The sequence below is a fragment of the Dromiciops gliroides genome, chromosome 2 (genome assembly GCF_019393635.1).
Source record: "Dromiciops gliroides isolate mDroGli1 chromosome 2, mDroGli1.pri, whole genome shotgun sequence".
NCBI classification, from domain to species: domain Eukaryota; kingdom Metazoa; phylum Chordata; class Mammalia; order Microbiotheria; family Microbiotheriidae; genus Dromiciops; species Dromiciops gliroides.
This window is the reverse complement of record NC_057862.1, coordinates 391,464,750-391,480,175: the sequence shown is the minus strand read 5'-3', so window position 1 is coordinate 391,480,175 and position 15,426 is coordinate 391,464,750. Positions and strand designations below refer to the sequence as shown.

Sequence of the window (15,426 nt, the reverse complement as noted above, 5' to 3'; positions counted from 1 at the left end):
TCTTTTGTTCATCTGTTCCTCCTGACCAAATATCACACCTGTGTGATGAGATAGCAGATCTGGATTAAGAATACAATCTGGGGGGGCAGCTAGGTGGCACAGTGGATAGAGCACCAGCCCTGGAGTCAGGAGTACCTGAGTTCAAATCCGGCCTCAGACACTTAACACTTACTAGCTGTGTGACCCTGGGCAAGTTGCTTAACCCCAATTGCCTCACTTAAAAAAAAAAAAAAAAGTACAATCTGGGGGCAGCTAGGTGGTGCAGTGGATAAAGCACTGGCCCTGGATTCAAGAGGACCTGAGTTCAAATCCTGCCTCAGACACTTAACACTTACTAGCTGTGTGACCCTGGGCAAGTCACTTAACCCCAGTTGCCTCACCAAAAAATAAAATAAATAAAAGAATACAATCTGGGGGGCAGCTATGTGGTGCAGTGGATAAAGCACTGGTCCTGGATTCAGGAGGACCTGAGTTCAAATCCAGCCTCAGACACTTGACATTAGCTGTGTGACCCTGGGCAAGTCACTTAACCCTCATTGCCCGGCAAAAATACATACATACATACATACATACATACATACATACATAAGAAAGAAAGAATACAATCTGGATTTGAAGCCTGCTTATTACTTAGTCATATAGAACTTGAACCCATGATCATGGTGCTCTAATCAATCTAGCTATCATAGATTCTACATGGAATACATTTCACTGCAGCCTTATTGTTAAAATAGAAATGTTGATACTCTGGTTACCACATCAGTAGTGTTAGAAATGGTGTGTCTGATGGCAAAAAGTATCATTTGACTTTGCTATTTGTGAGATTACAAACAAATAGGGCTAGGAGTGAGTTCTTTTTTTTATTCTTTTTTTTTTTTTTTTAGTGAGGCAATTGGGGTTAAGTGACTTGCCCAGGGTCACACAGCTAGTAAGTGTTAAGTGTCTGAGGTCGGATTTGAACTCAGGAACTCCTGATTCCAGCGCCAGTGCTCTATCCACTGCGCCACCTAGCTGCCCCCGAGTTCTTTTTTTTTAATCATAAAAATATTTTATTTTCTAGTTACATGTAGAGATAGTTTTCAACATTTGTTTTTATAAAATTTCTAGTTTCAAATTTTTCTCCCTCCCTTTCTTCCCTCCCCCCTCCCCAGGATGGCAAGCAATCTGATTTAGGTTATATATGTACAATCACATTAAATATATTTCTGCATTAGTCATGCTGTGAAAGAAGAATCAGAGCAAAAGGGAAAAACCTCAAAAAAGAAAAACCAAAAAAGTAGAAATAGTATGGTTCAATCTGCATCTAGATTCCACAGTTCTTTTTTTCTGGATTTGGAGATAATTTTCCATAATGAGTCCTTTGCAACTATCTTGGACCATTTTATTTTGGAGAAGAGTCAAGTCTATCACAGTTGATCAGCACACAATGTTTTTGATAACTGTGTACAATGTTCTAGGAGTGAGTTCTTAACAATTATAGTGGTAGTGATGAAAGGGACCTTATAAGCCAGCTGTTTAATCATTCCCCCAATTTTACAGATGAGAAACTAAAGCCAAGAGAGGTTAAGTGAATTGCTGAAGGTCACACAGTTAATAAGTAGCAGAAGTGGGATTTGAACCCCAGGCTTTTGACTTGAATTCAACACACTTTTTACTGTACCATACTGAACTGATATCTGGGATAAGTAAGGACATAGTAAGAGGACATTTGGTTGCCCTTCATAAATTTGAGTCACCTGACCCAGATGAACTCAGATTCTCAGGAACAGAAAGAACTCAGATTTGATTGCTAAATCCTCAATAATATTTGAAAGATGGTGGAGTGAAAGAGATACACAAATTTGGAGAAGGATGAAACTCAAGTTTTCAAAGAAGGGAAAGAGAACAGAGTCTGCAAATCATAGATCAGTGAATTTGACTTGGATTCCTAGGAAAATTCTAGAATGACTCATTAAAGAGATAGTTGGTGAACATCTAGAAAGAATGAGATGATTGCAGAGAAATCAATGGCTTCATCAAGAATGTTAGTCAGGTCAGACTAACCTAGAATTTCCTGTTTTGACAGTTACTAAACTGGTAGCTAAAGAGAATGTTATAGATATTGGTTACTATTTTAGAAAGGATTAAGTATCTCATTGTTCCTGTAAAGGAGATGGATTGATATGGCCTAGATGATGATGTAATTAGCTGGATCTAGAACTATGGGAGTGGTCTCTCCTAAAGGGGTCCTCAGTGGTTCTTTGTCAGGGTGGCAGGTGATTTCCAGGATCTGTTCTTAGTCTTGTGCTAATTAATGTTTTTGTCAGTGATTTGGAAAAAGGTGTAGATGGCATGCTCATCAATTTGCAGGTGACATTTAGATGAGAGGGATAATTAATACATTGGATTGATAAATCAGAAGCCAAAAAATTTTTACCAAACTAGAGCATTGGGTTGAATCTTACATGAAATCCAGTAGGGTCATATGTATAGTCTTACTTGAGGATAAAAAAAAAATCAACTAATAAGTATGAGATAGGGGAGGGAGGGAGGTTTTGCAGTTTTTGTTTGTTTTAACTGAAAGGGTTTAGTGAATTTCAGGCTCTTTACTTTCCCCACCTCCCCATTTTGTCCATTTAAGTCGTTGTCTATTGTTCCTTACTCCAGCAAATCCATGCTCCATTGTCAGGTAAGGTGAGTCAGCAAGGTGATGTAACTAATAAAGCTAATACAATCTTGGGTTGCAGTAACAGATGTAATTTCTGGAAATAAGGTAACAGTCTTGCTATACTCTCCCGTTGTCAAAATATGTCTGGAGTTCTGTATCCATTTCTGTGCTTCACAGTTTAAGAAGGACATGAGTGGCAGAGGAAGGCTTGACCATTTGGACATACAAGTATTGGTGGTGAAAGGTCTTGAGTCCATGCCATATGAAGATTGGTTGAAGAAACTAGGGTTGTTTGGCCTGGAGAAGAGAAGACTTGGGGGAACCTGATAGCTCTGTGCAAATGGAAGAAAGGCATATTAGGAAAAGGTTAGGAAGAAGGAGGAAAGTTTAGACTTGTTCTCTTTGGCTTTAGAAGGCAGGGTGACCAGCACAGGTGCAGAGTGGAATCGATTTCCACTTTTTGGAGGCCTAAATCTAGCTGAGACTTGATGACCACATGTTAAGTCTGTGTTCCCTTTTGGATACAACTTGAACAGGATGACCGCTGACATTTTTTTCAACTCTCAGGAATTCTGTGCTTCTGGGACCCTATCAGGGAGGACTCTTGGCAGATTGGCATAAGTAACACCAGTGGCAAAGGGCAAATTCTAAAGTAGCCAAATACCTTTTAATGTGCTTTATCTAATACATTTGTCTCCAGCTCCTTTTTTAAAAAGTCTTACTGGGTTGTTGTTTTTTTAATATCACTGTTACTTCCTTGCTGTCTACCATCTCATCTTTCCCTCGAATATAATTTTGCTTTGTAAAAGTAATAGTGGGGGCAGCTAGGTGGTGCAGTGAATAGAGCATCAGCCCTGCATTCAGGAGGACCTGAGTTCAAATCTGGCCTCAGACATTTGACACTAGTTGTGTGACCCTGGGCAAGTCACTTAACTTTCATTGCCCGGCCCAAAACAAAAAAGTAATAGTAGTATCTTATATAGAGCATTGAGGTTTGCAAAGTGCATGTTATCTCATTTGATCCTCACAATAACCATTGTAAGTAGGTGCTATTATTATCCTTATTTTACAGGTGAGGAAACTGAGGCTTAGGTTAAGTGACCTCTTTTGGGTCACACAGCATGTGAATTTAATTGTTCCTGACTCCAAGTCCAGCATTTTATCAACTGTTCTACCTCCCTGCCTAGCTGACTTGTAACAATTAAGTAAATCAAAGTGTTAACTATGTTTGAAAATGTATACCTCATTTCATACTTCGAGTCCACTGTTAAGAAGCAGGAAGTATATTTCATTCTTGGTATTCTCCAGAGCTCCTTTTATTCCTCTTGGCTTTGTACTCTCCAGAGAATCTTTGATTTCTTATTTTTTATTTCATCTTTTTTTAGGTAAAAATGATAGTATACTGTGAAGTTAATTGCATCCTACCTTATTTTCCAGTCTGGTCTAGAGCTTTACATATGACTTTTCTTTTTAGCTACTTCAGTGCCCTTATCCTGGTGGAGGGAATGGATATTGACTCATTACATAAATGTGCTTTGGATGATAGGACAGAGCTCCATCAGTTTGCCCAGGACGGGCTCATATGTCAGGTAAACTTTGGATTTGGTTGTAATTGAAGATCTCTTTGGGAGTATTGTTAACACTCTGGATATGATCATCTTTGACAGGTTAGTTAGTTGATTAAATTGATTCCCCTAACTATGTGCCCATTATAATATAGATTAAACAAAATAATTTATTTCCCAATATAGGATTTATCCTCAGGATTTCCAACCAATATAGATCAGCAACTGTTCTGCACCTTGTAGTCTTAGAAAATTGCCTGGGGCACTGAGAAGTTAAATGACTTGCCCAAGGTCACACAGCCAGTTTGTATCAGAAGCTGGACTTGAACCCAGGTATACCTGACTCCAAGACTGGCTCTTTTATCTACTATACCACCTTGCCTCTTTGATCATTCAGTTTCCAAGAAGGATTGATTTTCTTTACCCTTCTCTCCCATCCACATTTTCTCATACAAAGATTATGAATTGCAAGATGGTGATCCATATTTTGAAGGATAATTGATCAAATTTTGAGTACTTTGTGATCCTTCCTGAAAATGGAAAAATCTACTGGTGAGGGTAGGATTTTCCAGATGCCTTTATCTCTTTTCATCTTGATTCTTTTATTAACACAATTTGTGATCTAAATGAACCTCACTGGAGCAATGATGATTACTACAATATTCTTATGATGGTAGGAAGTAATATTTAGGGGAAATCAACCCTCTTGTCCTGTGTTAGGATTCCATTGGTATCCCAAAGCTGTGATTGGTATTGACATCTACTAAAGTCTTTGTCATTCCTATTTCATTTATACTAGCTATTGTCCTTTTCCTTTAACAGAATATGGACCACCTGATGTTGACCTTAGGGGACATCCCTCATCATGCCCCCGTTCTTTTAGCCTGGGCTTTACTCCGTCACACCTTAAATCCAGAAGAAACAAGCAATGTCATCAGGAGGATGGGCAGCACGGCCATCCAGCTCAATGTTTTCCAGTATCTGACACGACTGCTCCGGTCACTGGCCAGTGGAGGAAATAATGTGAGTCTGTCTTGGGCGTTTGGGAGTAAGGAATGCTCAAAGAATAGAACAGCTCCTTAAAGATTAACCTCATCTTTAGTCCTGGTCACAATGATGGTGAAATAGTTTCCACTTGTATTTAATTTCAGATAAAACAAGGTTACATAGAAAGTTTCTTGAAACTTATTCTAAAACTTGATGTGAGTTGTATCATTTACCCTTGGCTTAGTAAATTAGAAATTCACATAAATAGTTCCATCATGGTGACACCAGTAGTATTAAGTTCATTTCTGAGAAGCACTCCTAGTCTTTTCTCAGGAATATATGAGTGAGGCCTATCTATGTTTTCTGTCAACAAGGCAATGTATAGTAGAAAGAACACTCAACTTGACTGTGCTACAGTGGCCATGTTGCTTAACTAAACTATCTGAGCCCCAGGCAACTCTCTTAAGACTTACCCTACTACAGCAACAACAACAAAAGACTTATCCTACTAAGTTATTTATAGAATAGAAATCTGTACTAGTCAGGGGAGTTGTCACACTCAGACATGGGACTCAGTTGCCAGCATTGACTGATTCTATGACAGTAGACAGGACATTTAACCTTTGTGAAATTCAATTTCCTCATCTCTTAAACATTAGCTTAAGCATTCTATGACTATGTAGAAATAGGTTTTGCATGACTTCATATGTATAACACATGTAATATTTACTGTCTTGTCAATGGGTGGGGGAGTGGAGAAAAGGAATTTGGAACTGAAAATAAAAATTAAAAAGAAAAATACTTGCATTGGTTGAGAAAGCAAAATGTAGTATGCTTGTAAACGGTTTTTTAAATGTAAGCAGCTATTAGTCATAGTAGTAGCAGCAGCATGTTAGTCTTCTTCCTTCCATGAATTTTGATAATTTCAAGGGCATTTCTTCATGTTTTGTTTTGTTTTGTTTTTTAAATTGTATTATTTCCCTTGGCCTTTCTGATCCTTGGACATTTTTGCCTTTAGTTAGGGAGAGTTAATCAGACCTCAAATTCTTTTTCTCCATTAAGTACCCAAATAAACTGAAGCAAGGTTGGTCTGGATTTGGGGGTGGGACCAGGGTAGGACTGATCTTGTTCCTCATTGATTGCTTTGGTTTTACAGTGTACTACTAGTACTGCTTGCATGTGCGTCTATGGACTGCTTTCTTTTGTTCTTACCTCACTGGAGTTACACACATTAGGCAGTCAGCAAGTAAGTATTGGAATTTCCTGTATCCTTTGAATGAAAGCTCCTAAAACTGCTTACCAGTGAAATGGCCTTTTAAGAATAATAGCTTGTGTATACCTGATAATGGTTCTTCTTAGTATTATGCTCTTTTGGAAATTACATTTTGTATTTGTTGAACAAGTTTGGAGTTCAAAAAACATGAAAACTATTATTTTAGAGTTTGGCTGTTACTTGTATCTTCATGATCCATAAGGGTAGGAATCTGTTTTACAACATAGTAAAGCATGAACATGAAACAGCTGAAAAAGCTCTTGAGTTTCAGATAACCGAAGGAATAGAATAAATTGTATGTGTCTCACTCATATTTACAGATCATACAGAGAAATATAATATTATCATGTTTAAATAGCAGAAGGTTTGATGTTTCTGGTTTAACATGACAGTGAGAAAAGACAGCCTGACAAGAAACTACCAAGCCAAGTCAATCTGTTTTCTCTCTTTCCCTTTAAAGGATGTCATTGACACAGCATGTGAAGTTCTGGCAGACCCTTCTCTTCCAGAACTCTTCTGGGGAACGGTAAGTCTAGGGGTGTCAGGTGATCCTTCCATTTCTGCTATAGAATTCTTTAGATGGAAAGGGGTTTCTCATACTGAATCACTAATTCCTTTCCCTATTGGGAGCTTTTCTTCATACCATCTTCCTCATGTGCCTTTTTTTTTTTTTTGAGCCCTATTGATGGGGTTCAAGAAGATCAGTAGTAGTGCATCTGTTTTCTTATGAAAGTATTATAACTGTTTGGGGTTCATGTTTGGCTTCTGAGAAAATGATTACCTGCCAACACTGTTCTCAGTATTAATAGAAGCTCCTAACCCCCAAGCTATACCTATTGCTACTCTACTTCCTTATGTAATATGGTCTAGTTGATCTGCTAAATTTCATTGAGTCTACATATTTCAACTTTCCCCCACTTAGGGAATGTGCTTTTGCACAGAATCGAAAGATTGCTAGGAAAAACTGGTATTAAGTGATAATATTTAGGCTGAGGCTCTGCCTAGTGAAAATTTGCAATTCAAATTTGTAATTCATTTTTGGTAGATAAGATACAAATATTTGTAATTCCTATTTGTTAGATAAGATGTAAATATCAATGGTTTTTATATATGTGTGTGTGTACACACACACACACACACACACACACACACACACACGGGCAATGAGGGTTAAGTGACTTGCTCAGGGTCACACAGCTAGTAAGTGTCAAATGTCTGAGGCCAGATTTTAACTCAGGTCCTCCTGAATCCAGGGCCAGTGCTTTATCCACTTCATCACCTAGCTGCCCCCCCAATGGTTATATTTCTAAAAAAAAAGATGTATATCAAAGATGGTCATTATATCTTTTTTCTCATATGGGTGGGATTTATTTTATTATATGATATGTTGCTAGGGAGAAAAAAATTTCTTCCAGTGGTAAAGATTTTATGTTTTGGATGCTGGAGAAACTAGAAGAAATATGTTTTTGCTTTAATGACAGTAATTGTGTATGGGGGGAAGTTATGCTTTGATTTGTTGAAAGTGAGAAATTGATTTTTTTTTTTCCTTCCTCTCCTAGGAGCCAACTTCTGGGCTTGGGATCATCCTGGACAGTGTGTGTGGGATGTTCCCCCATCTCCTCTCTCCCCTTTTGCAGTTGCTAAGAGCCCTTGTATCAGGGAAATCCACAGCCAAAAAGGTATGTAGTGCAGTCACATGCTTATGAAACATAAAGAATTATTCTTATGAGGCTTTGTATAAATATCCTGTCAATAAAGCTTTTATCCTAAATTTAAGTCCTTTCTATTGTCCCATTGGGAAAGCTGGGAAGTGACCATCAAAATCTGAATGCCTTAGTCTTTTGCCCAATTCAGCAAGCACTGCGTGTTTCCTCTATGCAAAGTATTATGCTAGATGTTGGACATAAAAAAATAAAATGTGACCGTCTATTCCCTCAAGTACCCTATTTGGGGTTGGGGGGTAGGAGATGTTTTTTTATTGTATAACGTGCAGAGATTAATAACAAGTTGGGAAGTAATGTGTTTGGGAAACAGGTGTGGTATGAGGTAGGAAGTGGTGGAAGTAAAAGAGAGAGCCAGATAAAAGCCTTTAGAAAAACTTGAGGAGGGAGAGGATGTGCATGTTTGGTTAGGGGCAGGAATTAGGGAAGGCTGCATTGGGAAGGCAGCACCTGAGCTAAGTTTTGAAAGAAAGGAAGACTTCTGAGATGTGGAGATAGGGGATGCTGTAGTCTTCTGACATTTGGGACAAACTGTGCCAATGTATGGAGATGAGATAGTTTGTTAAGTTCAGGGAACAGGTACTAATCTAGTTTGGCTGGAACATAGAGTACAGAAAGGGGAATAATCTGGAATAAAGCTGAAAAAGGTTCAAACCACATGTGGCAGCATAAAGAGATTGTTTTTATCTTAAAGAGAATAGGGAACCTCTACAGATTTTATTTTGAGCAAGAGAGTGCTGTTTTGACCTATACCTTAAGAAAGTTATTTGGCAACTCATATGACGGATATATTGAAGAGGCAAAAGGCTGAAGACAGGGAGATCAGTTAGAAAGCTGTTTAGACTAGATCAGGGCCTCTAGAGGGGATGAGGTTTTGAATAAGAGTTATGACAGTATGCGTGAATAAAAGGAAATCAAAAAGGTATCATAAAATATCATAAAGGGACACTTGGCAGGATTTGGCAACTGCTTGAATGTGAGGATGTCAGTCAATAAACATTTTTTACCATTTTTATCTGTTTATTTATTTATTTTTGCCTTTATTTTTTTACATTTTGAGTGCCAAATCCCTCCCTTCCACCCCTCCTCCACATATTGAGAAGGCAAGTAATATGTCAGTTATGCATGTGATGTCATACAAAATATATTTTCCTATTAGTCATTCAACAAACATTTATTAAGAGCTTGCTATATTTCAAGCACTGTGCTAAATGTTGGACATACAAAGAAAGGCAGGGCTCTAGTCACTACTCTCAAGGTGCTCATATTCTAATGGAATCAACATTCGAATAACTTATGCACATACAAGATAAACAAATGTACATAGAAGGGAATCTTAGAGGGAAGGGACTAGGTATAGGGGGCAGGGTGAGGGAAAATTTCCTGTAGAAGAAGGAATTTGATTTGAGTCTTGAGGAAAGTCAGGAGTAGGTGAGGAGAAGTATTCCAAATATAGGGAACAGTCAGTATGAATGCATGGACTCAGTAGGTTGGAGTCATGGGTGAAGAGCAGTGAGGCATCTGGTATAGCGGCATCTTAGTGTATTTGAGAGGAGGAAAGTGTAAGAAGATTGGAAAGGAATGAAGGGGACAAGTTGTGATATACTTTAAATGCCAAACAGGATTTTGGGGTGGGGGGAGCGGGGAACAGACAGATTTGTGATTTAGGAAGGTCACTTTGTCACCTAAGTGAATGAAGGATTGGAATGAGGATAGACTTGAAACAGGCAAATTACTTAGAAGGTTTTTTCAGTAGTCTAGGGCAGAGGTGATCAGTGCCTGTTCTAAGGTGATAACTGTGTGACTAGAGAGAAAGAGATGTTTACAAGACTTGTTGAGAAGGTAAAAATGATGAGATTTGACAACAGATTGGATATATGGGATGACAACTAGTGAAGAGTCAAGGATAATACCATGGTTGTGAACCTAAGTGACTGAGTAAATGGTGGTACCATTAACATTAATATCAAAATAGAGAAGAAGAGAGGGTTTTTGGGGAAAGATAATGAATTCTGTTTTGGACATGTTGACTTTGAGATGGCTATAGGACATTCAGTTAGATATGTCCAAGAAGCAATTGTTGCAGAGCTGTAGCTTAGGAGTGAGATTGGGACCCGATATTGAGATCTGGGAATAATCTCAATAGTGATAATAGTTGAACCTGTGAGAAGTGATAAAACCACCAAATAAAATAGTTTAGAGAAAAAAGAGAAAAGGACCTAGGACAGCTCTTTGGGAGATGTCCATGATTAGTAGGCACAATGTGGATAAAGATCCAGCAAAGGAGAATAAGGAACAGTCAGGTAGGAGGAGAACTGCGAAAGGGGATTAAAGAGATGATTGGTGACTTTAGAGAGAGTGGTTTAAGTTGAGTGAAGAAGTTAGAAGCTAGATTGCATAGTTTAAATGTGAGTGAGAGGATAGAAAGTGTAAGCTCCTAGTATAAATGACTTTCTCAAAGGTTTTAGCTAAATAGAGGAGGAAAGATAAAGAACAATAGCTCATCGTTGGATGGTTGGATCAAGTGAGGGTATTTTAAGGATGAGACCGACAAAAGTGTGTTTGTAGACAGTGGAGAAGGAGCCAGTATATATGGAAAGATCAAATATTGGTGAGAGATGAAAGTTGTGAGCAAGAGAAGATGGGATAGAATGGAATCAATGGTCCACATAGAGGGGTTTGCCTAGACAAGGAGAAGGGCTACTTCTTCATATGAAACAGGGTTAAGGGAAGAGACAGTGGAGGAAGATGTTTGAATAATGAGACAAGAGGAAGAGAGAACAAGGAACTCTTGGTGAGTGGCCTCAGTTTTTTGGGCAAAGTATGAGGTGGGGTAACTGCTGAGAATGTGGGGAGGGGAAGTGCAGAAGGTGAATGGGATAATGGATTAATAGGGAGGTATAAAAGATTACCTTGCTGCAGTGAGTGCTCAGTTGAGATTATGTAGTATAAATTTGTAGCAGATGCAATCACCCTAGTTCTGTGATTTTTCTCCAGTTATTTTCAGCAATAAAAATTAAAGAGGTAGATGGTGGAGGCAATCCAAAATTGGTAGAATAAAACAAGAAATTTGAATGTAAATGATAGTGTAGAGTTGAACTGATTCACAAAGAGATTGAGAAAGGGACAAGAGGAGAGAATAGCCAGTGATGCCCCTGGAAAGAACTGAGGGGTGAAGGGATTAGTGGTCACAGTGAGGACAAAGAACAGTGTTAGGAGTTATAAGGTAGAGGGAGGATGTTCAGATAAAGGAATTTTAGAGTTCACTTGTGGGTCATGGCAAGATGATCAAAAGCCCATAACATAAAAGCAGGAGTTGTGATGGAGAGAGAAAGTCTGTGAACCAGGCAGTGACCTCATTGAGGAAGACACTTGAATGTTGTTGGGGTTCTGTAGGTAACTGTCACCATGGTCCAGATTGGTGGATAGATTTGGATAGCAGGACGCTCAAAGGGGAAGAGATTGTTGAGTGGTGGTGGTAAAGGGGAAGTTTCTAAGTTGCGGTGGGGAGAAAGTAGTATTTTTAATCCTCCACCAGAACCCTTTGGGTCAGAGGGTCTGAGTGAAAGTGAAGAGGGGAGAGTTAGATTTTGATCCTGAATTACTGGGAGCATGGCCTGCAAGACTAAATACTCTTCTTGTTTCTGGCCTTTACTTATCTTTAGTGCTTTTGCTCATCTCCAGTTATCCCAGACAATCAATGATTCTTTATCTAAGTTCATACTTAATTCATCTTTCAACTCCCTCAGCACGTAGCACAAGACCTTGCACATAGTTTGTGTTTAGTGATGTTTTCTAAATATTGAGTACGTGTATTAAGCATCTACTCTCTCCAGGCACAATAGCAGGATACAAAGAAGCTGAAAACAGATTCTGTTCTTAATAAACTTGACCATCTAGTTGGTAACATGATACTTATATACATATAAAGGATGCCTAACTACCAAATGAATGGTACAAATGATAAATGCTATAATTATCCAGGTGATAGCAAAGTAGCTATGGGATATTTGGGGAAGACATCATGTTGACTAGTCTGATGAAAAAATCAAAAGAGGAATTAGACTGTCTTCTCTGCTTGACCCTGAAATAGTTTTAGGTAACTAAGGTTTTTATTTCTATCTGCAGGTATATAGTTTCCTGGATAAAATGTCTTTCTACAATGAGCTTTATAAACATAGGCCCCATGATGTGATCTCACATGAAGATGGGACTCTCTGGCGGAGGCAGACACCAAAACTCCTTTACCCTCTTGGTAAGAAAAAAGCAGGGGGCAGCTAGATGGCACAGTGGATAAAGCACCGGCCCTGGATTCAGGAGTACCTGAGTTCAAATCTGACCTCAGACACTTGACACTTGCTAGCTGTGTGACCCTGGGCAAGTCACTTAACCCTCATTGCCCTGCAAAAAAGCAGAGCTTATTTTTTTTAACTTAACAAGATACTTTTGATTGTATGGAAAGTTTAGTAGTTCTTAATTGAATTTTACAGTGGCCTTTAAATAGGCATCTTCTTTATAATTTATATTTAATGAAAAAGAACATTTCAGAGAGACTGCTAGAGAGCCCTACACTCTCTTAGAGTCTGTTGAGAATAGTAATTCTTCTAGGTTAATATAGAGTTTTTTTAGGGAAGTAGTATGGAATAGGGGGGAGAGCAATAGAAAAGCAATTGAAGTCCCAAGACCTAGGGTTCAAGTCCTAGCTTTGTGACTTAACATTGGAGCAAGTCACTTAATATTTCTAAAGCCTCAGCTATAAAATGGGGATAATATGTACCTCATGTAGCTTCCTAATGATGTTAATGTGAAGAAAGAACTTTGGAACCTGTAAACCATTTTACAAATATGATCTTTTATCAGTATTAAAATGTAGTGATAGGAATGCTAAAGAGTAAGAAAAAGGGTAAATAGAATACTGCTATGATTAGAATAATGGTGATAATGAAGAATTATCTTGCTTTTGAGTGCCCAGGAATTAGCTTGGTTTTTCTTCCTTCTGTAGGGGGTCAGACCAATCTTCGTATACCTCAGGGCACAGTGGGTCAGGTAATGCTGGATGACCGGGCTTACCTAGTACGCTGGGAATACTCCTACAGCAGTTGGACGCTGTTCACTTGTGAGATCGAAATGCTACTACATGTAGTATCAACAGCAGGTAAGAACAACGTGGAAGTCAGTCACAGTGGGAGAGGGAAGTGGATAAATAGAATGGTATAACTTGGGACCATCAAGGGACCGTCTTGCTGATTTGCTTTGCATAGGCTTGGTCAATGATCCAAAAGGAGTTAGTTTCAAGTCCACAAACTACCTTTCCCCTCAGATGTGATTCAGCACTGCCAGCGGGTCAAACCTATCATTGACCTGGTTCACAAAGTCATCAGCACTGATTTGTCTATAGCTGACTGTCTCCTGCCAATCACATCACGCATCTACATGTTGCTGCAGAGGTAAGTTGCTGATGGGTAGCTTCCCAGTTATAAAAACACTTACAGTGGAATTCCCTGCTCTTAGTAATTATTCTCAGACATGTTAGAATTTCTAGGAACTAGGACAACACATTCATTGGTCCAAAGCCAGTTTATTCAGTGGGTGGCATTTGTATAGTAACTTCTTCCAGTAGAGGGCTTTCCTGTTTATCTAGCCTCACTGAGAAGAGAAACTTGGAAGGAGAGAGTTGGAATAATATTTGTCATGAAACAAATTGTATTACTTGTTTCAAGTACAGTACTTTCAGGAAATATCAGGGCCTGATTTTCTTTCCTCACCTAGGTTAACAACTGTGATCTCGCCTCCTGTGGATGTCATTGCTTCCTGTGTCAATTGTTTGACTGTATTAGCTGCCCGGAATCCAGCTAAGGTGAGGTTCCATTTTCCCAGCACCAAAAGAATATAGAATATGCACAGATGGAGCAAAACGTATATCTTTAACTTCTCTTTTCCCTTCCTAGGTCTGGACTGATCTTCGCCACACAGGATTTCTGCCATTTGTAGCCCATCCTGTCTCCAATATGAGTCAAATGATTAGGTGAGTCAGCTTTTGGCTTGGGAGGCGGATCTGTTCAAGACCTAGAGTACCTTCACTGATTGAAATATATGAATAATTACACTTTTCCTACCTGCTTCTGGTTTCCACTTACCCTTCAGCTCCCTCCTTGAAAACAGGAAATGACAAGGAAAGAAAGGCTGGTTTAAGGGGTGGAGGAGTGAGGGCAGGGAAGCCGCTCAGTTGTGGCTCCTCTCCTTCCACTGGAAAGCAACAGACTCACAGAGAAGGACACATTTGTCACCTGGTAGCACTTCCTGTAGGCATGTGGGTGTTTTCTTTCTAGCCTAGAGAATCCATAGATCTTGGGTCCTTCTCAAAATGTAAACTGACTGAGTCGTTGTTCCGGTTCCTCAGGAATTTCAGTGAGCCCAGCAGCCCACAGCTCATAGTACAGTAGGATCCACCCCTATCTGATCATTCTTCCTTAGAAAATAAGCATTTGCGGGGCAGCTAGGTGGCACAGTGGTTAAAGCACTGGCCCTGGATTCAGGAGGACCTGAGTTCAAGTCTGAACTTAGACATTTGACACTTGCTAGCTGTGTGACCCTGGGCTGGTCACTTAACCCTCATTTCCCCCAAAAATAATTTTTAAAAAAAGAAAGAAAATAAGCATTTGCACTTCATGTTTTTAAGCATGGAAGTGTATCCTTTGCTGAAAATCTTTTTGAATGAAATGTATTTTTTATATATCCACTAAGCATAAAATAGGCCATTTTGTAGGTTTCTCACACAACTGTCTTACACTTAGGCTTCCTGAAAGGTAATTGGAGTGTTCTGTGAAGAGTTTGTTGCCAGCTTGGGAATGCAGGAATTGTCTTTTGGGTTTCATGCTGCCTCTCTCTCTTTTACTAGTGCTGAGGGGATGAATGCAGGGGGCTATGGAAACCTTTTGATGAATAGTGAGCAGCCACAGGGTGAATATGGAGTAACCATTGCCTTTCTGCGTTTAATCACCACTCTTGTCAAGGTAAGTTCTCATTAGTTATGGTTCTGAAGCATTTACCCTACAAGATGCCATTGTCCTTCAGTTATGTTTGGCAGTGGCAGTACATGGAGTTTAAACTATAAGATCTCTCTTGCATTGCTTGAATTCTTGGTGGGGGGAGCGAGGGAGAGAGGAAGAGAATTTGGAACACAAAGTTTTAAAAAAATTGATGTTAAAATGTGTATTTTACATGTAATTTGGG

At 39.1% G+C, this 15,426-nt stretch overlaps 1 protein-coding gene across 1 annotated transcript in view; it reads left to right on the top strand.

Annotated features, from left to right (window-relative positions):
• Positions 1-15,426, top strand: part of NUP188 (nucleoporin 188) — a 49,288-nt gene that overhangs the window by 19,837 nt on the left and 14,025 nt on the right. Inside the window, exons 10-20 of the mRNA XM_043987672.1 lie at positions 4,122-4,236; positions 5,035-5,235; positions 6,356-6,445; positions 6,933-6,998; positions 8,032-8,151; positions 12,322-12,448; positions 13,196-13,348; positions 13,514-13,640; positions 13,963-14,050; positions 14,142-14,218; positions 15,092-15,206. Coding sequence (XP_043843607.1) covers positions 4,122-4,236; positions 5,035-5,235; positions 6,356-6,445; positions 6,933-6,998; positions 8,032-8,151; positions 12,322-12,448; positions 13,196-13,348; positions 13,514-13,640; positions 13,963-14,050; positions 14,142-14,218; positions 15,092-15,206 — 1,279 coding nt within the window. The remainder of the gene's footprint in view (positions 1-4,121; positions 4,237-5,034; positions 5,236-6,355; positions 6,446-6,932; positions 6,999-8,031; positions 8,152-12,321; positions 12,449-13,195; positions 13,349-13,513; positions 13,641-13,962; positions 14,051-14,141; positions 14,219-15,091; positions 15,207-15,426) is intronic.